The 25809-nt window shown below is 38.7% G+C and overlaps 1 protein-coding gene across 1 annotated transcript; it reads right to left on the bottom strand.

Annotated features, from left to right (window-relative positions):
- Window positions 1-1777: 1777 nt before the first annotated feature.
- LOC120521883 (E3 ubiquitin/ISG15 ligase TRIM25-like) lies at window positions 1778-2356 on the bottom strand (the record flags this gene model as incomplete). The annotated part of the gene is made up of 1 exon (XM_039743183.1): window positions 1778-2356. A coding segment is annotated over exon 1 (579 nt), but the record flags the coding sequence as incomplete, so codon positions are not given.
- Window positions 2357-25809: the final 23453 nt, after the last annotated feature.

Raw genomic sequence — 25809 nt, 5'->3', positions numbered from 1 at the left:
AAAAGATATCACATATACATCTCAGTATTTAAATTACTCAGAGAGCTGTAATATCACGAATCTAATGGATTCTGTGTCCTGTCGGAAGAAGAGAAAGCCGTTTAAGAAGCACGTAGTGATTCACACACATAGAGCACAAAGAAGATCAAATACAAAACAAAGCATTTAATGTACTACTTTAGTTACGATGGAATTTGAGAAACTAGTAAATTAAATGATTTTAAGATGAAGTTTATGATGTTCTACTTTAATGACAAAATAAACTACGTGATTAAAGTGGAATTGTCGAGATTAAAGTTGACATTTCCTGCTTTTTTCCCCACTGTGTGCCTTTTTTTTCTCTGTACCCTAATAAGTTTTCATGCGACACTCAGACGGTGGGCTACGACTCAACTTTTCACGGCAAATTGGATATCTGACAACTTCTTATTTCGGGCACTATGCGACTTTGGGGACTTGAGCTTTCGAGTTTCTCCGACAGTCTGTCACTCGATCAACTTCCTTTTGTTGATTATTCCACTGTTTAAACCAACAAATAGTAAGTTTTTCCTTTGCCTCCACTTGGTTTTCACTGAAATTCTTATATTTTCCCCCGTGCTTTTCCCATTGTCTTGTCACAGCATGCTGATCTTAAGGGCTATTTAAATTGATTTGCATATTCAAAGAGGCGTAATTCTTGGAAGAGTTGGGGCGGGACAGCAGGCACGTGCACGTCCGTAACTTTTCACGCTGACTGGGATTTATTTAGCAGAAGAACGTTGAAGTTTCAGTTCGCACAGATTCCTGCATCTAGTTTTTTCTGTGCGTAAGTGCATTTCGGCTTTTGTGCCTACGTCATGTTATAGTGCGAATTCTACGCACAGCGTTACGCATGAGGCCCCTGGACTTTTCTGCGTTTTACATGAAGTCTTTGTTCTCTAACAAGCGGTGTCCTGTCTTATACTCCGTTATTCAGCTTACAGAGCTCACCTCCTAAACAATCAAAGAAAGCGCTTTCCCTACCGATCAGTTGATCTCCTGCCACTCTCGTTGTGTATTTCTGACACCTCAAACACTCCTGCTTATTGTCTCCCGACTCCCTGCTCCACACCTTCCCTTCTCTCCTCACTTCTCCTGTCTGTCCCTCACAGAGCAGAAGCCCCTCAGCCAGTCCCATCACTTACAGCTTTCCGCCCTTTCTGCCCCCATACAGAGCATCACAAGCTGCCTGAACGCCACAATATATTAACACAACCTGATATAACAGAATATATAAAGAAATTAAAATGCAGAAGACCATTAACATTAATACAGAATAACATTACCATTACTGGTTTCCATTTTCAACACATTTTTCAATTTTTTCAGCATCCCGCTTTATATCGTTCACTGTTGGCCTTCCTACTCCGTCATTGAAGCAATAATTGAAGAGCTGTTGCTGTTTCGTAAACGTTTAATAAGTTCAAACAGCACACACATATGTTGATAGGCCATAACAATGTATAGTAGTTTAGTTTAATTATAACAAAAGAGAAAAGCTACAAACCGCTATTAAAGCTGAAGGTACGTAACGGACGCTGGGATTTCTGTTGTTCCAATGTGCAGAACTCGCAGTAGTTATCAGGAGACGCTGGTGTGCACAAGGTTGGGTTTTTGTTATTTAGTCCTGACAGTTAATCAAGTGACAGATAATCGAGTTTTACTGTAGATGAATAGATTTCTCTGTCACATTAAATGTACAAATTCCTTAACTCAAAGTTATTCAAACAGTTTCCATTAAACACTAAACTCCACTCACCTCTTTCTCTTCTCTTTCCGTCTCCAGCTCGACCATTTTATGCCCATTATGTTCAGTCACCACACACATCATGCAGATACAGGAATCATCAGTTTTACAGAATATCTCCAGACTTTTCTGATGTTTCTCACAGAGTTTCTCCTTCAGATTTCTATCAGGATCAGTCAGTTTGTGGTGCTTCAGGGCATCTCCTTCATAGTGAAGCTGCAGGTGAGTCTGACAGTAGGAGGCCGGGCAGGTGAGACAGGACTTCACTGCTCTGAACTTCTTACCAGTACAGAAGTCACACTCCACGTCTCCAGGGCCTGCATAATTCTGAGGAGGAGGAGAACTGAGTGTCGTCTTCTTTAATTTCTTGATGACTTCATTCAGCAAAGTGTTTCTGTTCAGCTCAGGCCTTGTGGTGAAGGTGTGTCTGCACTGAGGACAGCTGCACACTTGGCTCTTTTCCCAGCAGTCCGTGAGGCACTTGAGACAGAAATTATGTCCACAGGGGATGGTGACGGGGTCAGTCAGGGTGTCCAGACACACCGAGCAGGTGAACTCATCCTGTGATACAAACAGCTGGGCTTCAGCCATCGTCAGTCTGAGAAGAGGCAGGCATAGAGAATCAGTCAGACAAACAAGGAAGTGACTTGTGAAGAAATGAAAGTGAAAGTTTGTCTGAGCTCAGTGAGGAGGAGGAGGAGATTTAAAGAGAAAGCTGAGAGCTGACAGAGAGAACATCTGAGGAGACACTGAGGGTGAACAGTTAATGTGAGACAGGAGCTCAGAGAGTGAAGACCACCAAGTGAGAGAAGAGATGACCTGTCACAGGGGGTCTGCTAAAGTGTCATTCACGTCAGTATTTCTTATTTATTTATTACACACTGAAGTCCACATCAGACTCCATATTAGTCCTCTTTATTAAACAAATTATCCATCCCATAATACGTTCTCATCTCCTTCATATCAATAATGATTTTTAGTGTTTTTCTTTGTCCAGGCCTGGAATTTCTCAGATTATTCAGTAAAGACCCCAACTGAAGCCCACTCAGTTTAAGAAACAGAATAATATGATACATTAATAAACACAAGGATAGTAGAAATATGAAAACATCTTAAAAACTAATAACAGACAGACAGACAGAGAGGCAGACAGACAGACAGACAGACACGTAACACACAGCAGGCCTCGCCGCTCTCGGCTCCTTCACAGTTTTTTAGATTTTCTTGGTTATTCAAGTCGTTTTATCTCAGGATTTGTGAGACGTAATCAAGTCTGTTGAACAGGCTCGTCTACTCCTGCACCCTATCATTAACACACACAGATCAGAGTCACAAAATTGGGTATAAGTGATGCCCTGATGCCAGTTCCTCTATAATAGCCCACCTCAGACTCATTCCACTTAAGTACATAATAGTGACCCCTCCAGCCTGTCACTTCTCAGTGCCCCACATGGACTCAGTGTCACCAGCACTAACAAATGTACAGATGTCTCTGAGACACATGAAGGCTCGTATAACATTTGTTTTTATGCCAGTTACCAACTAAGGGGGTCTTTCTTCTGCCGCCCTTGCTCTTCTGTAGCCAGCAGACACACCACATGCACTTCAGATCAGGTCATCTACCTCAACCTAAGCATATTCAGGCCTGGCCAGTACTTGGACATGAGACCATCTAGGTACATCTTGGGTGTCTGCATTAAGAGGTGTTGGTGAGGCCAATAGGGGGCTTACCCGGTGGTCTGAATGTGGATCCCAATGCCCCACTGCAGTGATGAGGACATTGTGCTGTATAAATGGTGCTGTCCTTCAGATAAGACCTAAAACTGAAGTCCTGCATCTCTGTGGTTATTAAAGATCCCTGTGTGTCCTTCATAAAGATGTCTTTGCTAAATTGCCCCCCAAGGCCTTGTCATTGTGTCCCACTAATCATCCCCTGTCTCTCATTAGCTAACTGTTTCTTTCACCACTTCACCTTCTAATAGCTCATGTGTGGTGAGCATACTGCCACAAAAATGGCTGTCGTCACATCAAGAGGTGGATGCTGCACATTAGTGGTGGTTGAAGTGGCTCCCCACTCAATGTGTAGAAGAGCTTTGAGTTGTGAGAAAAGTACAATGAAAATATAAAGTATTATTATTATTATTGTTCATGCACAACCTCTCAGCGTTGATAACACCCAAGGCAAAAAAGTAGTCATTTCCAACATCTGTTGCCCTAATATTTACTTCAGTCACTCAAGAAATAAAGACAAAGTATAGAAATGTCAAAGGAATGTGGCATTTAATAATCTGGGGTGAAATATAAGTGATCAGCGTGGACCTCAGTTTTATCATTAGTAGAACAACACCTACTAGAATGTAAGCCATGTATTAATAAACAGATGGCACATTACAAAAATTTGTAGTAATATAATGTATAGAATGTTGGAATGACAAATAATTCTGTATGTTTCTGTTATATACAATTTAGTATGGGATTTGTAAAAGCCATGTTAATGTTTGAGATGTGCCATCTGTTAGAATGACGAATTTAACACGATGTCTCTGTTACACACCATTTGGTGTTGGATTCGTAAAAGCAGTGTTAGTATTTATGATGTACCATTTGCTGGAGTGACAAATGAAATTAATTGTATTACTACAAATGTTTGTGTTGTGCCATCTGTTGGAATGAGTGAGACATATGAACCGAATTAACATGCAGATACACAAAGACAGAGACACTTTACCTTTTATTAAGGTGGATAATGTTGAGAATTTTGATTAGTGATAAATATGCTTTATTGTTAGCTTTAGTGCTATTAGCTATGAAAAGTGTAGTCCTGAGGTAACTTTAAAAGGACACCATTTATGTCAACTGAAGGGCCCTGGCCTGCCAGCCTTTTCACAGGCAGATCTTGTTTTGTGAACGCCGGTGCTGAGTCGCTCACTGACAGAAGACAAGCAAACTGCAGGCAGGGCCTTTGCCAGTGTGAGTACTGGGCAGGCTCTTAGGCTGGCACATCAAACATATAAGCACTTAATGGCATTTAGATTTATTAGGGCTCAGTAATACTTTGGACAATAACGTTAAAATAAAACGCATTCTGATATCTACCTAGTCTGAGCTACTGTATATTGGGGTTAAGAGCTGATTATTGAAGGTTACGGACCTTTCACTGCACAGACGAGTGAGCAGCCGAGCGCCAAGAATGAACAGCACCGCTGTGTGCATTTGCAGGCTTTTATATGAGCACACGCAGATATATGTTAGATTAGCATTTAGGTTTATATGCCGATGCGTCTTTGTATGTCCTAATGATAATAAATAAAGTTACAGCAATACATATTAGTTAGCTTATTTAATCAGTTGTTAAAAACATTTTTTCTTCTTTCAAGCATGAATCTCCGTGTCGAGGCTGTCTGCAGTTTGGCCCTCAGCAGTGTACCTGCGCGCTGCTGCTTACTGGCACAGTTGCCAATTTATTTTAGCCTTACAGCAGTGTGGCTCAACCTGTGGGGCGAGATATCTACAAGGGGGTCGCGAAGTAAAAATGGAAATTGAAGACGCTATTGTGACGTACTGTAATGAATATTTCCTGTTTACTCTGTTTAGGGCAGGCTCTGCGTTTTTACAGCTACATAGAAAGACAGAAGGTGCGTGAGGAGAGGGAGGAAGGAGACAGGAAGGAAGGGAGTGTGCGGATGAGGAGAGAGAAAGAAAGTCTAAAGAGTCAGCAGTGTGTGAAGAACGGGTAACGACAAGACACAGAGTGACATTTTGTTGTTTTATAGGTGTGCCTAGCGACCCTAAACAGCAGGCTGGGGAAGTTGTATTGCTGTTCTGTTCAGTTCTTGTTTAAATCTGTAAAGTAAATAAAATTGGACTATTTCAAAGGGGGTGAATTCTTTTCTATACCCACTGTAAAAATGGTTTTAATGCACCATGTCTTGAAATGACAAAAGCAATGTTTTTTAGGACTAAAAAATGCTTTTATTGTACCATATATTTGAATGACAAATGCAATTCATTTTCTTATCACTAATATTTGTGCTGTGCCATCTGTTGGAATGATAAATGGAATGAATTTTACTTCTAGAAATGTTTGTGGCTTGTGGTGACAAATACATTGCATTTTATTACCATAATTGTTTGTGATATGCCAACTGCTGGAATGAAAAATTGAATGCATTTTATTACCACAAATGTTTGTGATGAGCCATCTGTTGGAATGATAAATGCAATGCAAAATACAAAATACATTCCAGTAGTTGGTGCACTGCAAATGTTAACAATGGGGTCTTAGTTGATTATTTAGGTTTAGACCAATCTTATACTGGTAACATAACTAATTCTTAACAACAGAGATTACTTTTGAACCACCTGCAGCTGTTAACCCTTCAGACAGCACTGGCGCCGTCAAGCAGCACACTATGGGCTGTCAGAAAAAGGGGTGTGAATAGAGGACGTTGTATCACTCACAACAATATTTGCAATTTTACCACACATCCATGAGGCGAAACATTATAAACATGTAGTTTAAGAAATGCTGGCTTTGAGACCTTAAAGCCTTTCATATATCAATCTATTATATAGTGCCTTTCATGTCTATCTATATATCTATCTGCAGTATGCATGCAAGTAATTTTGTGACCCTGCCGAATATACTAAAATTAATATCTATCTATCTATCTATCTATCTATCTATCTATCTATCTATCTATCTATCTATCTATCTATCTATCTATCTATCTATCTATCTATCTATCTATTATACAGTACCTACCATGTCTGTCTATCTATTTGCAGTATGCATGTAAGTAATTTTGTGATCCTACGGACTATACTAAAATTAATATATATATATATATATCTGTTACAGTCAACCCTCGTTTATTGCAGTTAATCCGTTCTAGACTCTTGAATTTCCGCGAAGTAGGATTCTTTATTTATAAATTGAATATTTTCACAGTTAGAGCATAGAAAACCTGTTTACGACCTTCTAAATACGTTTCCTAACATTATTAGAGCCTTCTAGACATGAAATAACACCCTTTAGTCAAATGTTTAAACTGTGCTCCATGACAAGACAGAGATGACAGTTCTGTCTCACAATTAAAAGAATGCAAACATATCGTCCTCTTCAAAGGAGTGCACGTCAGGAGCAGAGAATGTCAGAGAGAAAGAGAGAGAGAGAGAGAGAGAGAGAGAGAGAGAGAGAGAGAGAGAGAGAGAGAGAGAGAGAGAAAAAGCAATCAAAAATCAATAGGGCTGTTTGGGCTTTCAAGTATGCAAACGCTGGAAGCATATCGTATACCACGGAGGAGTTTTATTTAGTTTGTATTACATGCTCTGATTGGGTAGGTTCTCAGCCATCTTGCAATAATGTCCCTTGTATGAAATTAACTGGGCAAAGCAACTGAGAAAGCATGTACCATAAATTAAAAGACACATTGTCCACAGAAATCCGCGAACCAGCAAAAAATCCATGATATATATTTAGATATGCTTAAATGTAAAATCCGCGATAGAGTGAAGCCACGAAAGTCGAAGCGTGATATAGCAAGGGATCACTGTATATGGTGCCTTTCATGTCTATCTATCTGCAGTATGCATGTAATTTTATGATCTTGGAGACTATACTAAAATTATTATCTATCTGTAATATACTACCTTTCATATCTATCTATTATATAGAGCCTTTAAATCTATCTATAATGTATATTTATCTGCAGTATGCATGTAAGTAATTTTGTAATCCTGCCTAATATACTAAAATTAATATCTATGTATCTATTGTAGAAAAAAGACAGACAACTCAGCAAGGTTTTGGGTTTTCCGCCCTGTATACTGTAAAAGAGAGTCCAAGTAGATTTGTACACAATCGTTTCATCTAACAGAGACTGCCAAAATGGTGGAGTGGGGGAGCATTTATGGTGAGGGACCGGAAGTAAACAGAGAGGAATGCTGGGAAGGAACCGAGATGGATGCTGGGATTGATGATGTCATCAGAGGTCGACAGAATGAAGGCGGAAGTGGTGATGCGTGATCAGGTAGATGTGGCAGATTCATGGCGGTGGTGCATCTTTCTTTCTGCAGAAATAAAGAGAGAGAGGTTAGTACCCCGCCATTCCCTTCTGGCATGCGCCTTCACGCTACAGTTTAGGTCCTTATACGGCCCCCTAATCGCATGTGCGTGACACTATCTATTATAAAGTGCCTTTCACATCTATCTATCTATCTATCTATCTATCTATCTATCTATCTATCTATCTATCTATCTATCTATCTATCTATCTATCTATCTATCTATCTATCTATCTATCTATCTATCTATCTATCTATCATATATTTGTAGGGTCCTTACTGTCACATTGTACAGACTGCAGTGTAATTGTATTTTATTTGCATGTGCCAATCGCTACCCCTATGGCACTGTGGCTACTGACTCTTATTAACCTCACCTTAAAATGTCAGTCTTCCTTACCTGGAAAGCTTCAGCAGTATAGTGCCTTTCATGTGCATCTGTTGTAGGTTTATCGCGTCATCACTGCCTTGTGTACCGTGTCCAGTGAAGTTCCTTCTTGCCCATATTAATCTCTCCTCTCCAGCTCCATCATTAGTGAGTAGAAGTACCTGACCCTGAGAATATTGCGCACTCACAGCACACAATCAAGAGACAAGAGCAGACATTATAGGCATCCATCACGTATGCTTCACTGAGATACAGCATTACAGCCACTGTGCTGTCCAATCATAATAATAATAATAATAATAATAATAATAATAATAATAATTGTCTGCCCTCAGTATCTTCCATTCTTTGATCTATTCATATATTTTCTCTGCCAAAGGCACAACAATAACAATAACAACAACGATACTTCCATCTTCTTCACCAACTTATCTGAAGCAGGGCTGTGTGGAAGCTGGAGCCTACCCCAGACAGCATCTGGCACATGGCTGGACCAATCCCTCATTGTAGGTTAAACATGCCCGCACACACACACACACTCTCTCTGTGTCCACTTCAGCAATGCCATTTCCCCCAAGTTGAATTATTCCAGAGTTTCATAAGTTGATTGCAGACATTTCAACACAAGGCTAATGGGCAGCACTGAGCTGGCAGTCCTGTCATTGTGGCACCAGGGTCTGCTTGGATTCTCCTTATTTGTATGAAGCAATTGAGAAATGAGCTGCTCTGCCTAACTTTGAAAAAGCTTAGCATGCGGAAGCCCTTGTGCTCGTGTTCAAACTATTAGTCACCAATGTGCTTGAGTGAAAGTTGAAATAGAAAAGCCATGCCATGCCAGATGTGGCCATCAAACTCCAATGGAGAGGAGCCATGTGTTTAAGCAGCTTTGCTTTGTGCTTTCACAGGTCATCATCATCATCATCATCATCATCAGAAGTAAACTGCAGCGACAGCTCGTCCAAACTGGGCACTGCAATGGAGAGGAGGACACTGATGTGGCCATGGAAGAGAGACGGGTGTCCAATAAAAAAGAGGAGTATGAGGAGGTGACGACCATGTCAGTCAACGAGGACTCCAGTGATGTGCTGTTGGTGTGCGTTCAGCAGGAGTGAAACATGGGCGAGAAACAAGAGGCCTGTGATGAGGATGAGAAGACCATTTTTAAGGAAGAGGACCTCGAGCTCGAGGATTCACCCACAGAGTCCCATCCGGCTTATTTTGGTTCCCATCAGGGGAGATAAGAGGAAGAGGCGCCTTCATCTGCTAGTAAGTTTAACTCACTGAATTTGATGATGGGCTTTGTTGTTTAGTGAGCACTACTTGGAATTGAGGGTTTGCCGGGCCGAATGGTGTGAACTCATCACTGTCATATGGGGTGGGGTTGTGCAGGAGGTGACAATGACAGATTATAAATGCAGTTCCCCTCCAAGGGCGTTGGAACAGCAGGGCCGATTCACTCATTTCTGCCATACTCTGACGATACTTGGGGTTTGAGTACGAAGTGTGACTATGAAAACACATTACTTTAACATGGCCTTTTTATAACTTCACTTTAACTTAATACTGATACTCTGTATGTTCAATTCTTCATAATAACTATTCATAGTGGCTCTAAAAACCATACTGACCCCTACTCTCTCTTCTGTTTCTTTTTCCAGTTTCTTTGTGGTGGTGGCCAGCGCCACCACCACCTACTCAAAGCATCATGATGCACCAACATTGATGGACTGAAAGCTAGAAGTCTACGTGACCATCATCATCAGGTCCTTCCATGAAAACCCTAAATACAAAGAGGACTGTTTGACTTATGTTAGGTAGATTGCTCAGAGGGGACTGGGTGGTCTCTTGGTCTGGAACCCCTACAGATTTTATTTTTTTCTCCAGCCTTTGGAGTTTTTTTTTTGTTTTTTCTGTCCACCCTGGCCATCGGACCTTACTTATTCTATGTTAATTAATGTTGACTTATGTTTATTTTTATTGTGTCTTCTATTTTTCTATTCATTTTGTAAAGCACTTTGAGCTACATTTTTTTGTATGAATATGTGCTATATAAATAAATGTTGATTGATTGATTGATATGACACGAAGAGTCCAGCTGGCACTGACATCTCAACATGTTAAACGGTACCCCATTTTTTCAGGTGAGTAGTATAAGAGCAGATAGTCTTCTAGCAAATTAAATGTCTGGTTGCACATCCCTTGCTTGTGTTAACTTCATCAAGCCTGTGGCTCCTCGACATCATGGGATGGTTGCTTTCTTCTGATGTTCTGCTTACAGACGGGCCTTTCTTGAAGCGTTTGTAATTTCATGCTGATCCCTCACACTTCTTATTGCTCTACTTTTGCAGGTCTTTGTTCCTCCATTTGAATCAGTCCTTTCAGCTCTAGTGGTCACCTGAGGGGACTATAAAAGACAAATCACCTGCTAATTACAACTTTTAAAAGAAGCCCCTTAATTTGTCCAGTCCAGTTTAGGATTTCTGGGGTAAAATCAGAGCATAGTAACATTTTACATGAACTGGCTTTAATTTGAATTTCACTAAAGTTTTTTTTTTGTTTGTTTGTTTTTTATGAGTATGGAAGTGTCATACTTAATGTCTGAACTTTATCAAATCACCTTGAAGGAACACAGCCGTTCCTGCTGCTCCCTTACCTTTTGTCCCATTTACTTTTGAATTTGTAATTGATACCTCACACTTCTCATTGTTGTAATTGGCAGTCATTTGTTCCACTATCAGAGTCAGCCATTTCAGCTCTGGCAGTCACCTGAGGGGACTAGAAAAGACAAATCACCTGCTTGACAGCCAAATATTTCTTACGATTTCTAAAAAAGGCGTTGATCATTTTGCAAAGTCCAATTTACATTTTTTTAGGTGAAGCAAAATGAGGTTGTGTCATTTTATCTTTTAATTGTTCCACTGCAATTTAAAGAAATACATCTGTGAAGAGTAGAACATTGTTAAATCCTGTGGTTTTATGAGTGCAAAGAGAAGTCAAGCAAAATTACCCCTTTAATTGGCTAAAAAGAAAGATTACAATATGCAAGCTTCCAAAGGCAACTTAGACCCCCTTCTTCAGGCACAATGTAAGTAATATAATGTTTATAATAGCCTATTCTAATGATAATGTGGATGGGCTTTTTGAGATGGAGGTTAACCTGCTTCTGAACATTCAAGTCAAAGGAGAAGGAGCTCAGATTTTCACATTATGACACTGAAGTCTGAGACCCCAACAAACCTACAGTGAATTAAAATGACAAAACAAAAAATGAATAAATAAAATTGACCTAAAGTGTAGAATTCGGCCATGGACTTAAACAGCAAAGCAACACCATGGGATGAGATGCCCAAGCAGTAAAAGATGGCTGTTCAACAGCACCCGTTATGATCATGTGTTTCACATGAGTATATATATTATAACAAGAAGAGACACGAGGCATGGCAAGGTTTGGAGCATTCACCCGTTTAATGCAGTTTCCTGGCTGCAAAAGCAAATGATTCAAGTGAGTCAAGTTTACACGACAGAGTCCTAAACAGACCTGCCTCTCAGAGAAAAGGTGGGAGGCTTTATAGGACGCTGGGCGGAAATGACATCGTCCTCGGGGCCGGGACCGAATGTGATGTCGTCGTTGGGGCCGGGACCGGAAATGACGTGTCCCGATTCGAGGTGGTGGCACCTGGTGGGATTTCCCGGGAAAGACCTGTAGGGAACTTAGAAAGAGCGTCAGCGTACCCCGCCCCCCCGGGCAGATGTATAATCAGTCCTCTCTAAGCTCTTCAGCTGCCTCCTATGCACACGTGTGTGACAATATACAGTATATATATAAACAACAGGGAAGGATTCATGTTAGGTGCTGAAGTAATGCAATAAGACCTTAACAAAGGGTTCTTTTAGCTTTCCAGTAAAGCGGTTATTCTCCTCTGCAGTGTCGTGTTTGGTTTCCTGGTAAAATTACTTTTCATTATAATATTAATTATGAAGTACGTCGTATCTCGAGACATCGGTCTCACTTAAGCCACTTCGTGCAGGTCCACGTGAAGTTATTTTAATAGGCCATATTGCACAAATAATACTTTACTGATGCTTTGTAAATGTACAGGGTGAGTCAAAATTCTGTTAACATTTGAATGGCGGAAACAATTTATTCACAAAACATACTTCACTATGTACAAGATGATTTACAGGAATGTCTCAGCCTGTTCACCATCATGTTCAACAAACAACGAGCAACACCACCATTTAAATCCCAGACACATTTTGTGAGGAATAGAGGATACCACAGTCTGTATTCTGTCCTACAGGTCATTGGTATCACAAACTTTCCTGCTATGCTGTACACACGCACTCCTTCACAATACCTCATAACCAGAAATCACAGGGTGTCAAATCAGGGGAGTGTGGAGGCCATGGCAATGGTCCATCGACCTGGAAAGGTGTGTGTGGCCGAGTTAAAATAATTCATTAGTGTTAACAGAATTTTGACTCACCCTGTATTATCATCACAGAGAGAAGCCTCTTTAAGGTCTAATTACATAAGAGTACATGAGTACCTAAACTAAAGTGTCACAAAACAATATTCATATATAAACAACAGCAACACCATTTGTTGGGTCTCGTCCCTCAGTGATTCTCATGACTCGGGGAGTCCTTTTAATTCTAAACACATAGAAGAACTCCAGGGGTGAAAGGGCTGGTTGAAATCACGGAGTTTGTATTTGGGGGTCCAAAGTACAAAACAACATGAAAACCAGAGAATTGACTATGAGAGGAAAGCGAGCCATTTTGAAAAGGAGACTAAAGCAAATACCATTCTAAAATCAACAGTATGGATTTTTTTTGAAAAAGAAAGAAATCAGTGGAGGTGCACAGAATTTGCACCGAGAAGGCAGTCCCAGATGATGATGGGGAGCATCGTTTGAGCTGTCAAGAGAAATCCAAAAAATAGAAAAAACAGCCAAAGAAATAAAAAGAGTCAAGTGTACACGGTGCGAGGGTGACAGTACCAGCATTCACCATTCAAAGATGAACTAAAGAGAAGAAACACAGAAGCTACACCACCAGACACAAAGCTCTCATGAGCAACAAGAACAGAAGGCCAGGCTGGAACTGTCAAAAATGGAGCCACGGAGGGTTTAGGAATGGATAACGAAAAAGACGACCTTTACCAGAGTTATGGGAACGGGTTAGCGAACGATCATCTATGAAGCATGGAGGAGGCAATGCCATGGCCTGGGCCAGCCTTTGAACAGTCATGATCAAAAAATACTGTCACCCCTGCACATATCGCTCAGAAAAGTGCTGCAGTTCCAAATGCTTTGCTTTTCACACATTTATTTCATTTGTTTGCTTTGGAAAAACACAAAATAAAATAAAAAAAGAGGGGGAAAACTCCAATCCGATGTCATTCCACACAGACCTCCAGACATGGACTGGACTCAATTATTGTCACCCTCTATGGCAAGCCAAATTAACATTTAGAGATATCTCAAATTGAATTGCAGATATCTAAAAATGCATCTATTTTAAGATATCTAAAAATCATTTTATGATATCTCAAATAGATTTCAAAATATCTTGAAATGATATGCTGTACAATTTGAGATATCTTAAATGCAATTCAAGATATCTTGAAATATGTTTATGTGCATTTTGAGATATCTCAAATACATTTCAAGATATCTTAAAATACATCTACGGGCATTTTGAGATATCTGAAATACATTTTCAGATATCTTGAAATGACTTTCTGTGTATTTCATCCATTTTCCAACCCGCTGAATCAAAACACAGGGTCATGGGAGCCAATCCCAGCCAACACAGGGCACAAGCCAGGAATCAATCAAAGGCAGGGTGCAAACCCACCACAGGACACACACAAACAGGCCAATTTAGGATCGCCAATCCACCTAACCTGTATGTCTTTGGACTGCAGGAGGAAACCCATGGAGACACGGGGAGAACATGCAAACTCCACGCAGCGAAGACCCGAGAAGTGAACCCAGGTCTCCTGACTGCTCCACCCGTGTATTTCAAGATATCTCAAATAACCTTAGAGATATCTCAAAATCACTTCCTCCAAAATTTCTTATACTTGCAATGGAACTTCCTGCCTATTTTAAGATATCTCGAATTGCACAGGAAGTGATTTTGAGATATCATGAAATGTATTTCAGATATCTGCGAACAGACAGGAAGATATTTTGAGATATCTTAAAATGTAGTAAAATTACTTTCTTTTTTTAATAATACCTCCGCCCATTAAAGTTGACAGAGGGTCCTTTACGGTTCATGTTTTATTTAGCTAGCGTTCTGTGTTTGAATATTCGTAATAAAGCTTAAAATATCTAGGCCTCAGTTTGTATCGTCTTATTCAGAGTTTATGTAAAGTACTGGCATTACAAAATGTAAAAAGAAAGTTTACACAAATTGTCGTTGATCGTGATTACTGCAGTATTCTGTTCAGAAAAGGAAACCCACGTTTATATTATTGATAGTACAAAACCGCAAGTTTGCAATTACGGGATCGTCATAAAATACAAGGTAAGCTTTTACGATTTGGTGCGCGTCTAATACCAAAAATTGTCTCTGTTTTCTTAAAATAAAGTGGCACGTACTGTATTTATGTTTTAATCGAAACATAAAGGTACATATGAAGCAGCCTGAAACATTACTTCATGACGCCGCAACTCGAACGGTAAGACATATTTTTGAAGGTTACACTATTAATCAATAGCAACAAAAAGTACCATTAAATCTCCTTTCCTGTGATAGTTTTTGTAATTTACTCGTACAATGCTCTGATTTCTTCCATTGCTTATTTGACATATGAGGCATATGCTCAGTTAAGACAAATATTAACTGTTTTAAATCTTTTACCTTGTTATGTTATGACGTGAAAACAGTTATTATGTATTATGTGTTTTATGTTCTGCTTTCAAAAGAAAATTGTACCAGTGATTATTTAACCAGATGTCAGCGCAAAGAGAACAGTTACAGGTGTTGTAACCCGGCCATGTCGTGTGTTCGAGAAGCTGAAGATGAAGTAGCAGAAGCAGATGACTTTGGAGCTTCTTGTGTGAGAGAAACTAGAGCTTAATTTAGAAGAAGTGCACGGAGAGCACCTTTATCAGGGGGTTTGTATTACTTTAGTATTTTTAAATATATGCAGGTTACTCCCACGTATACAGCGCTGGTTGTATTCCTTGATAAAATGTTTTCACTGGTTTTGATTATTAAGCCTAACAAACATTCATCAACTGTTAGGAGAGAGAAAAGAAAACGTGTTCACCTGGCAAAGATCTTTACTTGCGCTTAAATGGACACCGCTGGCGAAGGCCATTAAAATGTTCACCCGTTTACTTTTCCTTGATAAAAGATGACTGTTTTATTGATTTATAACTCATGATAACTTATAACGAAAGTTAGTCAACAACATTATAAGTCAGGTATTTTTTACATTTAAAGAAACGTTTATGAGTGAAGGCTGTAAAACCAGGAGTAACATATGTTTGTTTTTTTTCCTTCTGTTTTTTCATTGTTATGTTTTTTCTTAAAGTTTAAAATAAATATTTTCTCTAATGACACATGCATTCACCATAAATTAGAAGCAATAATACATTTCCTGTACATTCAGTAATATCTTGAGATAATGCTTGTTGTAGAATATAATCACTGAAGTAATGTCTGACATTCTTCTTATTTCTTTCACATATCACTGCTGCAACTGTCAAGAGGCTGTTCAGAAATCATATACTGTACATCATTATTGTTATTGCAATGCTACAGGACTTGAATTGAAGTATAATCTAGAATACATATGCAAAAAAAACTCTAAATTAAACTATAAATCAATGTATACAATGTGTGGATGCCAGTCCTATTTAAATAGTAATAATTGCAGTTAGAGAATATATATTTCCAGATAGGTACGAGAGTATTATTTATTTTCCTAAAAAGATACTTCACAGATTACATTTATTTCAATTTTTGTTTCCCCAGATACTACAAGAAAAAAAGGAAGATCAAAATGCGATATATGGAAACTTAATTTTTTCCTTCTTCAGAAACATAATGAAGAGTACGTTTCACCTCCCTCAGAACTTTCACGTCTTACAAGAAATGGCTTAGGTTTGTACTCGTCATGTAAGGAATTTCTTCAGACAACCTACTTGCTTTCAAATGTGGTTTTGTTCCTACCTCCTCCAAAAAACTCTTACTTTTAACTTCTTACATATTTGCATATCCCTGTAAAACTAATGTTGAGCAAATATACCTTATATAGACAAGTATAAATGTATGTATGTATGTATGTATGTATGTATGTGTGTGTGTCAGTGTGTGTGTGTAGATCTGGCCATGCAGGAAATGTCTGATGTGTGTTAATTGAATATGGAGGCTCACTGAAAAAACACTTAAAGGAAAGGAAATTCTTGTTAACAAACTAAGATTTTCCAATTTCAGCCAATATAGAGCATCATCTTCCTGATGAGATATAAAAGTTTGATTAAGATTCTTCCAGTTAAGTAAAATGAGTTGTTGTGTAAGCAGTGCATAATAGGACATCACAATGCAGTTTTCATAGCAGTTTTAAATTATTGCACTAATTATGTATTCATCCAGTATGCAGATCACTTATTGAATTTCATTACGTACTTGTACAATAATTATCTCTCTGATTTCAGGTCCTCCAAAACATGAGCAGCCTGGGACTCAAGACAGATATGGAAGCAAATCATCCATTAATAGCAACTGGACAATTCCTCAGTTAGAGAAGTTTATTACTGAAAGCTACCCAGACGTTCCTTTACACTTAACAGGATTTAGTTTTGTCAAAGCCGAGAAAGGGAGACGTTTGCATAGCTCGCAAACTGAAACTGCTGCTCAATTACAGGAACAAATTGGAAAGGCAGAATATTCATAATTCCTCACCGTGACATACCACTACCGATTCAGGTAGAAGTCTCACTAATTTCTCTAATATGTCAAATTGTGCATTGATTAATATGATACTCTCTGTGAAGAAAGAAGAACCTGTCATTATGCCGAATCTTCAGTGAGCATTTATAAAGTACAGTGTGCAGTTGTGCTTCATTGCATGTTAATTACACTGTCACTCAACTGAATCCACACATTTGTTTTTATGTACGACTGAATATTTAAACACCACAATCCTTTCTACATTTGTCAGACGGAGACATTTTTTGTACACTGTGTCACTCCATTTTTTCTCTTAGTAAAAGAAACTTGTCAATATTACATTTAAAGCCCAGCAGATGAACAGACAATAGGCACCCATTGTTTGGACTGAGGTGAGAAGTTAAAGTCAAACTCTGGCTGTCTACAGGATCTCGGTATTTACTGTCTCGCTAAAGAGTCAACACTTTGAAGTTTTTGGCTGGTTGATATTACAAAGAATACCAAGTTGTGATAACAGAACTGCTCCTTCCTTGGAGGATTTCTGTATTTACCTGACTTGACAATTAACATGTTTGACAATATTGGTATCTAAACAGCAGATCTGCACTCATTCATGGTTGGTAACAATATATTTTGTTAACTTATGTTTTCATGATTTGTTAAACCAGGAAATTTAGATGTGCTGTTGTTTAATCTGATTGTCCACAACTGATAATTGCAGGCACTGAAGGAGATTTAAACTCTGGCCAGGAGAAGGCAAAGAGAGGGACGGTCCACTGAGAACGCTGCCAAGACACTCAGACAGAGCACAGGGGCACACTGGCAGACTGGGGTACCTGGCTGGCACGACGGGAGGCACAAGGACGGCAACACTTACTTCCAGGGAGGAAGAGACAGCTCCACAAAGAGACGCCAGTTGTGAGTCCAGCGAGAGAGGGAAGCCGCATGAAAGGACCAAGCAAAGCTGGCAGACGAGAAATAAGGCGTACTGAGGTCACAGCAACACAAGGAGCCCAGGGTGGAAAAAAGGAACGACGAAGAGACGCAGACAGGGATTCAACAATTTGACAAAACTTCTGTTGTGAAATGAGTGTCCAGTGAACAGAGTGTATCCATGTACAGTTGAACGATGAAGTGTTGGGGTAACACAGTGCGCAAACTGGACTCTGCACCACTAAAGGTTGTATCCTCCAATTCTGTGTTTGACGCACTTTAGAGTGTGGACTGTGTGTTTTACTTTTAGAAAAAGGAAATTCGTTCTTGATATTGTTAGATTTTGTTTAAGTTCATTGATCTTTTTAATGTACTTATTATTGTCTGGTGTAATAGAAGTTACTGTTGCTTTTCTTGAAATTACTGTTGTGTCTTTCATTGTGTGTTTACTCACCAATTTAAAGAAACCTGTGTGCTATTATTGGTACATTTCAGGAGTTCCCAGTCTCTTAATAAACTGGGTGGCGTAGTCGGATATTTAAATGGTGTCTAAGTTAGATTACCTGTAAGTGTGACCTGCCACCTGTCACACATTTCCTTTTCAAGATGGAGCAGATACACACGGCACAACAAGAGTCAGAATTTACACCAGAAATTCACAGTCAAGTGCATGCAGAAGTAAGTTATCAGGTATTTATTTCTTATTATTTGTGAGGCTGTTATATTAAAACATTCTGTTAAATGTTAGTAAATGAGGTTCATTACTTATTAAGGACACCACTATTGATTATATTCAGTAGAAAGAGAAATCCTTTATAAAAGAAATAACATTGATATTTTAGTGTTAAAAATTAGTATGATTTGTTTTGTAATTATTTATTCAGTTTTATAGACTATTGCTTTACCTGATTTATTTAATAGGGAGTGCAGGCCACATTGTCACAGGAGCCACATGTAGATAGGCTGGAAAACACAAGAGAACCTCAACCAGAAGTAGAGAGCCAGGTATGTAATTTTGTAAAATTCTTTACTACATTAATCTGTCCATTTATTGAAACTGCTTATGGCAGCATGAGGTACAAGAAGGGAGCAAACCCTAATCAGTATGCCAGTCAGACTCTCCCACAGTCACCAATACCAAACCAGTTTAGAGTTTCTGGTAAAACTAAAAATGAGGCTCTTGAGATGTCAAAGGAAACAGGAGCTTATTGACAAAATGGAAATACAAAGAATATGTGCAGGTCCGGTAATGGGCTTTGGAGCTCAGTGTTGAGGAAGCACACAAACCTCCGCACCACACTGCTCTTCAGTCTGTAAAGAGATCTGTTACAATCATTGACATTATTTAGTTAGGGCAAGTTGCATTGCCTGCAGACATCGTTAGTCCCCTGTGTGGATGCATGTTGTCCTCTCTCAGTCTATAGACAGTCTGCTAAATCATTCAATCAAATTGGTTTTGTATTACAATGGCTGAGTAAATGTTTCTGTAATGGACTGGCATCTCATCGACGTCTGTTTTCTGCATTGTTGTCATTACTGCTGGGATAGACAATGGCTACGTGACATGAGAAATAATACTTTAACTTAGTTCTGAAGTATCAGATACAGTAACAGTGTCTCTATACATGCAGTATTACTGTTCATAGCTCAACACTATATATATATATATATATGTACACACTATTGGCCAGATGTTTTAGAACACCACCTACGTTTTTTCCAGTTTTTCTTAACACTTAATAAGTTGAAATGCAGACACACCTGCTCAGTTCATATTGTAGTGGTGGAGCCATAGAGCCTGTCTGAGGAGCAGCGGATCAAGACAGAAAACTCAGAATAGGACACTAGTTTATGTCAGTGTTTTTATTTGATATTTTACATATAATTAACCACATTGCTATAAATATATTTTGTCAGTTGTGCTCAGGTCAGATTTATCTGGTCACTTCTGTGTTCTGTGCATCACTTGAACTTTGTCAATCGTGTTTTTATGCTCTTCATATGCTCTTCTGCTGTTCATTTTATAGATTTTGATTGGTGATGTTGAGAACTTTCTAGGAAGTGCAGAACATGAAAACAGCACATCAGAGGTAAATATCATTTTAAACATATTTTAAGAGTATAATATTCATGGACTCTTACTGATGCATGTATTATTTCATCTTCAATTAGTTTTATTTAAACTAAAGTTAATTAATCCCTAAATAAATTAACATTTTCCAATCACTTGCTTTTGCAGTTGAGATTATCCAGACTGCATGAAGAGTCAAATGTCCCAAGTCCTCCAGAATCTCCTTTTGCTGATATAAACGCTGATACTCCCATGGTAAATATTTAATGTTTTAAAAGTTCAGAATTAAGAGCAAATTATTTGATAGGAGGAGAGGAGAAATATGTGTGAATGTCTAGAGAAACAGGAAGGACTCTGGAAAACGAGGTGTGTGCTTGTGAACTTATTTTGTTATCCTTACAGATTTTATCTTTATTATTTTTATTTTTGTTTTTGTTAGGTTCAGATTAAAGTATCTCAATTGGATGAAAAACGACTCCATCTTGACAGAAGTAAGATTTACTCAGGTAATTCAGTCACCTTCATACATAAATTTAGCCAAACTATTATAATTTACAAATTAAGTTCTGTACATTGGACTACATTTTTAGAACAGGAAATGCATCTCTTTGATTTCAAGAAATTACAGCCAACAGTCAATTAAGCCTCAAATTTGGTCAAAACAACTCTTCACATAATTGTGATGTCTGAAGGTCCTTACTTTTGCTACAACACTTTCTCTTAAGAATCAGTCCATTGACAATTCAAGGGGTCACGTTTGTATTTTCCAGCCAGACGTCCTCTTTTTCTGTCCCTCCTATAGACTCAGAAATGTCTGTCGCTCTCACATTTTGATCAGCCCCTCAAATTTCATACTACTTTATATGTTCCACAGTTCATTTTGTTCAGTTTCTTTATAAAAACATGTTGTATTTTATGAGGTTCTTCAGAGCTTGAAGGATTAATAGAGGAAGAAATCATTATCGAAATAAACAGGGAAACAATATTGAATGACGTGCAGAGAATTTATGGAACAACAGAACTCCTCAACAAAAAGCTTCAGGTGTGTTTTATTGGAGAAGAAGGGCAGGATTTGGGCGGATTAACCAAAGATCTTTTTTCTTGTTTTTGGAACTGTGCCTTCACTGAGTGGTTTAAGGGTGAGGATGCTCTTGTACCTTGTATACCTCTCTATCGTTATCATAAAGCACAAGAAATCTTTACAGTTACATGAAGAGTATTGTCTCCTATGTGTCAGCTAAATAGATGAATACCTCCAAGATTCTGGAGGTCAGCATTGCTTTCTATTGTATTTAATACCTCCACCATTCACAGTAACGTTCTTAGAGATGACTTTCTGCTTCATGTAACTGCTTCAGAAAGAATCCTCCTAAAAAGCAATGAACCACTTTGAAACATTAAGAGACTTTGAAAAACAAGAACTCTTAACATTTTGTTTCTGTAAATGGCATGCATAGTATCTCAACACTTATAAATCTTAAGGATCAGATCATTCTTATCGCACACAATGAACTCATAATTAAACCAGGGTTCCTCAATAATTTTATACACAGTGAAATCCAAAGTGTTAAATTCACACCTACAGAGTTCATTGTAACACTTCTTCAGAGTTTATTTAGGTCCACACCAAATCGAGTTCAATGTACGCTTTGTGTCGTGTTATATTGTTTGACACTTTCAGGTATTGAAATCAACACTGTAAGAGTTCATTTATAACACCAGAAGTGTGGTGAACATCTACTTGGTGTGAACTAAATTCTCAAGACACTCTGCTGGTGTTAAAAAGTAACTCTTAAGGTGTTGATTTCAACACATGCCAAGTGTGGAGTGGCAATATGTTTACACTCAATGACTGTTAGGATATCCTATTATTTGAGATGCAATATGAAGTTGGCTGTGTCTGCGTGGGTTTCCTCCTGGAACTTCAGTTTCCTCCCACAGTCCAAAGACATGCAGGTGAGGTGCATTGGTGATTCTAAATTGTCTCTGGTGTGTGTGTGTGTGTGTGTGTGTGTGTGTGTGTGTATGTGTGTGTGTGCTGTGTGTGTGTGTGTGTGTGTGTGTGTGTGTGTGTCTGTGTGTGTCTGTGTGTGTGTGTGTGTGTGTGTGTGTGCCCTGTGGTGGGCTGGCGCCCTGCCCGGGTTTGTTTCCTGCCTTGTGCCCTGTGCTGGCTGGGATTGGCTCCAGCAGACCCCCGTGACCCTGTAGTTAGGATGTAGCGGGTTGGATAACAGACAGATGGATATTAAGTTGGTGCACCTCATTTTATTTAGAAGCTAATGTCTCATTAATGTAAAGTTAAATGTACACACATTATACACCAGATTAAAAAAAAAAAACACAGGAATCAAGACTTTTCAAAATGCTTGTTTTATTACACAAAATAGTTTACACAATATTTCAAAACCTCTAAAATAAAAAAGCAGGTTTCCCATCTAAAATCATTTAAATCTATAAAAAGCCTGGTCTCAGTGTCAATTCACAGGAGATCCAAGTGTTAACTGACTTTTCTGTACATGTCGGTTACAGCAGCTATTAACCCTTTGGTGAAAACTCTGGTCTGTAACACTGAGCACAGCAAACTATTCAATATACAGGACTAAGTAAAAATAAATAAATTAATAAAAACAAAAATAAGTGCTAGGCATATGTCTCTCTCTGTTTATGGGTGGGAATCCTCCTGAAAATTTTATAAGATTAAGTAGAACTTAGTCATTAATCGACAACTTAAACCCCCATATCTTTATGAATAGATGCAGTGACAGACAGGGCACTATCGCTCCCTTGAAGCCTCAGACAATACGTCAGACTCCAGATAAAAGTCCAAATAATTGATTTATTATAATAATAATGTGCACAAAGCACCCTCCTCTCCACAATACTCATATAAATAACACAATACTCTAATCAATAATCAATCCTCCACTCCCAGACGCGTTGCCACCCTTCCACCCAGCTCAGCTCGTTTGTCTGGGATTTCCCAGAGTCCTTTGTAGTCCTTGACCCGGAAGTGTTTCGCTCCTCTCAGTCCATGCGATTGGCAATACTTCCGGGTCAGATAAAAACTCTTCTTTTTCATCCCAGAAGCACGTCATTTCCTCTGTCCATGTGACTAGGACGTACTTCCGGGTTAAAGGGCAAATATAAGTCTTTGAGCCTCCCTACAGCAGCCCCCATGGTATCCAGCAGGGCTGTGAAGGAAAACTCCAATATCCATGATGCCCTGCTGGAAATCGGGGCACCTCCATGCTGCTGGAAGGGCTCCATCTAGTGGTGTGGGGGTATTGGCCGGGATGAACGGCCTGCCATAGTTCACAACGCAACGCAAGCTTGATATTGTGTTGACTTATCAATTCTCCGATAGCTTACCCATGAACCTCTGCCATATGGCTAACAAGAACATTAACAAGCTGTCGTCTCGTGCTGTGTTTCAGTGTTTTAGTCAACTCATATTCTTCAAGAACATCCAAACCTCCAGGTTTCTCTTTCAGGGCATTTTGAACAATCTAGTTATTAAAGATAAAATAATATGAAGGAATGGTATGATGACATCACACACAGAAGTTACCCATGAAGGCAGATAAATCCACATTGACCTGTTTGGCCTTTTCAGCGCCTGTGATTTCTTTACCATTATTAGAGTTTGAGCTTGCAGACTAGTTCAGTTGGGTTCTCTCCACCCTTCAACATCACTGGAGTTTGAAAGTCTAGCGGTGCGTGTACTTGGTGTTGAGATAGCTGGGCGTGAAAATTCTGTTTTTTAAAAGGGGAGATCAATATTGATTAATTTTCAAATATTTTATAAATGAAATTTGAGCATTTCATAAAGAAATTACACACCACCAGAAACATCAGCTCAGCAAAAAACCCTTGTGGAGGACATTTTATTGTGAAGCATATCTGTGGGTTGCTCTGAACCAACTCTTGAAAAATATCTTCCTCCACGTTAGTATTTGTCTCATCAAAGACTTGAAGTGCAGCCTTTGCTGTAAGCCCACATTTTTTATTTTTACTAAAACAAGATAAATTTGATTATAAATGTTAATAAAGTAACTTTTCAAATCAGCTGAAACAGACATAATTAAATTCAAATTTACCTTCGTTTAGAAACTCCTCAAATGTGAACCCATCTTGCACTTTGATGTATTTCTTCACCTGACGGTAATTCACCTTCACCAGCACGACGAGACCTCATGAAAGAACTTCAGTGTCAGCTTTGAGAGAGCAGTTGGTTAACAATCTCGGGACAACAGCTTAATATATTGGCTAAAGCAACTGAAACTGCCATTACAGAGTTCAGCTGTGGTGTCGCTACATACAATATTTATTTAAGAACAGAAATATATCTAATATGGAGGAATATTATAGTAAAAATTAAATAAATACGCAGATAAATAAATCTATGAATAATTAAATTTCAAGGTGTGTTTCGTATCTTGTCAGCGGCATTGAAATAAGTAAATGGGTACAAAATTAGTTTAATTCACGAAAAAATAAATAAGGAAATACAGCGGAACCTCGGATGTCGATTATAAATTCATACCTAAAGGCTGTTCAGAAACCGATTTGTTTAAAAACTGAAACCATTTTCTCCAAAATACCAAATCATGTTAAATGGATTCATCCGCTCGCGAACCACATGACTGCTTATTTAAACCTTTATAACCGCACTTGATGCATAAAATCGAATACTAGAACAATGAAAATGCAGACAATCGTACACAAAAAGATACATAAATACAATACGGACGAAAATGTAACTTCACTTTACCTGTACGGAGAAGAGTTAAGACATTAAGAGGAAGATGGAGAGGAAGGGGAGCGTTTTAGGGCAGATGTCGACTTTTGTGCATATGAGGCACACGAGGGGCTCAGTACAATCCAGATTGCGTCTCACGGTGACTTCATTCTTTTAAATAATTCTTTTACATTTATATAGCGCCTTTCTCACTACTCAAAGCGCTCTCCACACAGGAGGACCGGGAAGCGAACAAGCAACAGATGTTTTATGTTGATCTATGTGTGACACCATTGTTTATGTGCCTTTCAGAAAATAGATGTTAGTCGCCACAGTTGGAGAGAGCTAACACGCGGTGACAGCACACTGCATACAGCCACAGACGTCTTCTGTTAATTTAGGTGAGAATCAGTGCTTTGTGTGCTTTTAGAAAACTGAGTGTTTTAGAGAAATATTCATCTCTGAGAGAAAAGAATAGAAGATCAGCCATATATATAAGCATACAATTGCAATATGCTTGTTATTATAACAATTTCACGATTGACAATCAATCATTTTTCAGTAATGGCCACAATTAAAGAAAAGGGAAGTGCTGCTGCTCTGCCGGAACTCCAATCCCCTCTTTGGTGGTCTAATGTATACCTGCTCCCCTAAATAACACTGAGTACAAACACTGTGTAACACTCCGAGTGCTGATATTCTCAAATCAACTCCAGAATCAACACTTGTTAAAATGAACTCTGAAATAACAACACTAAACAACACTGAAGATTTTGCTGTGTACTTGGCCGTGTTTTTAGTGTTTATTTTACCAATCCGGTTTTTATATGTGGTTTTGATAATGTGAGAGCAAAATGAATGTTAGCAGATTGGCAAATTATTTATACTGCCATTTATTTCACCAGGAATGAAAAAAAAAATAAGGATGACAG

The sequence above is a fragment of the Polypterus senegalus genome, unplaced genomic scaffold (genome assembly GCF_016835505.1).
Source record: "Polypterus senegalus isolate Bchr_013 unplaced genomic scaffold, ASM1683550v1 scaffold_2189, whole genome shotgun sequence".
NCBI classification, from domain to species: Eukaryota; Metazoa; Chordata; class Cladistia; order Polypteriformes; family Polypteridae; genus Polypterus; species Polypterus senegalus.
This window is presented reverse-complemented; position numbering and strand designations above follow the sequence as displayed.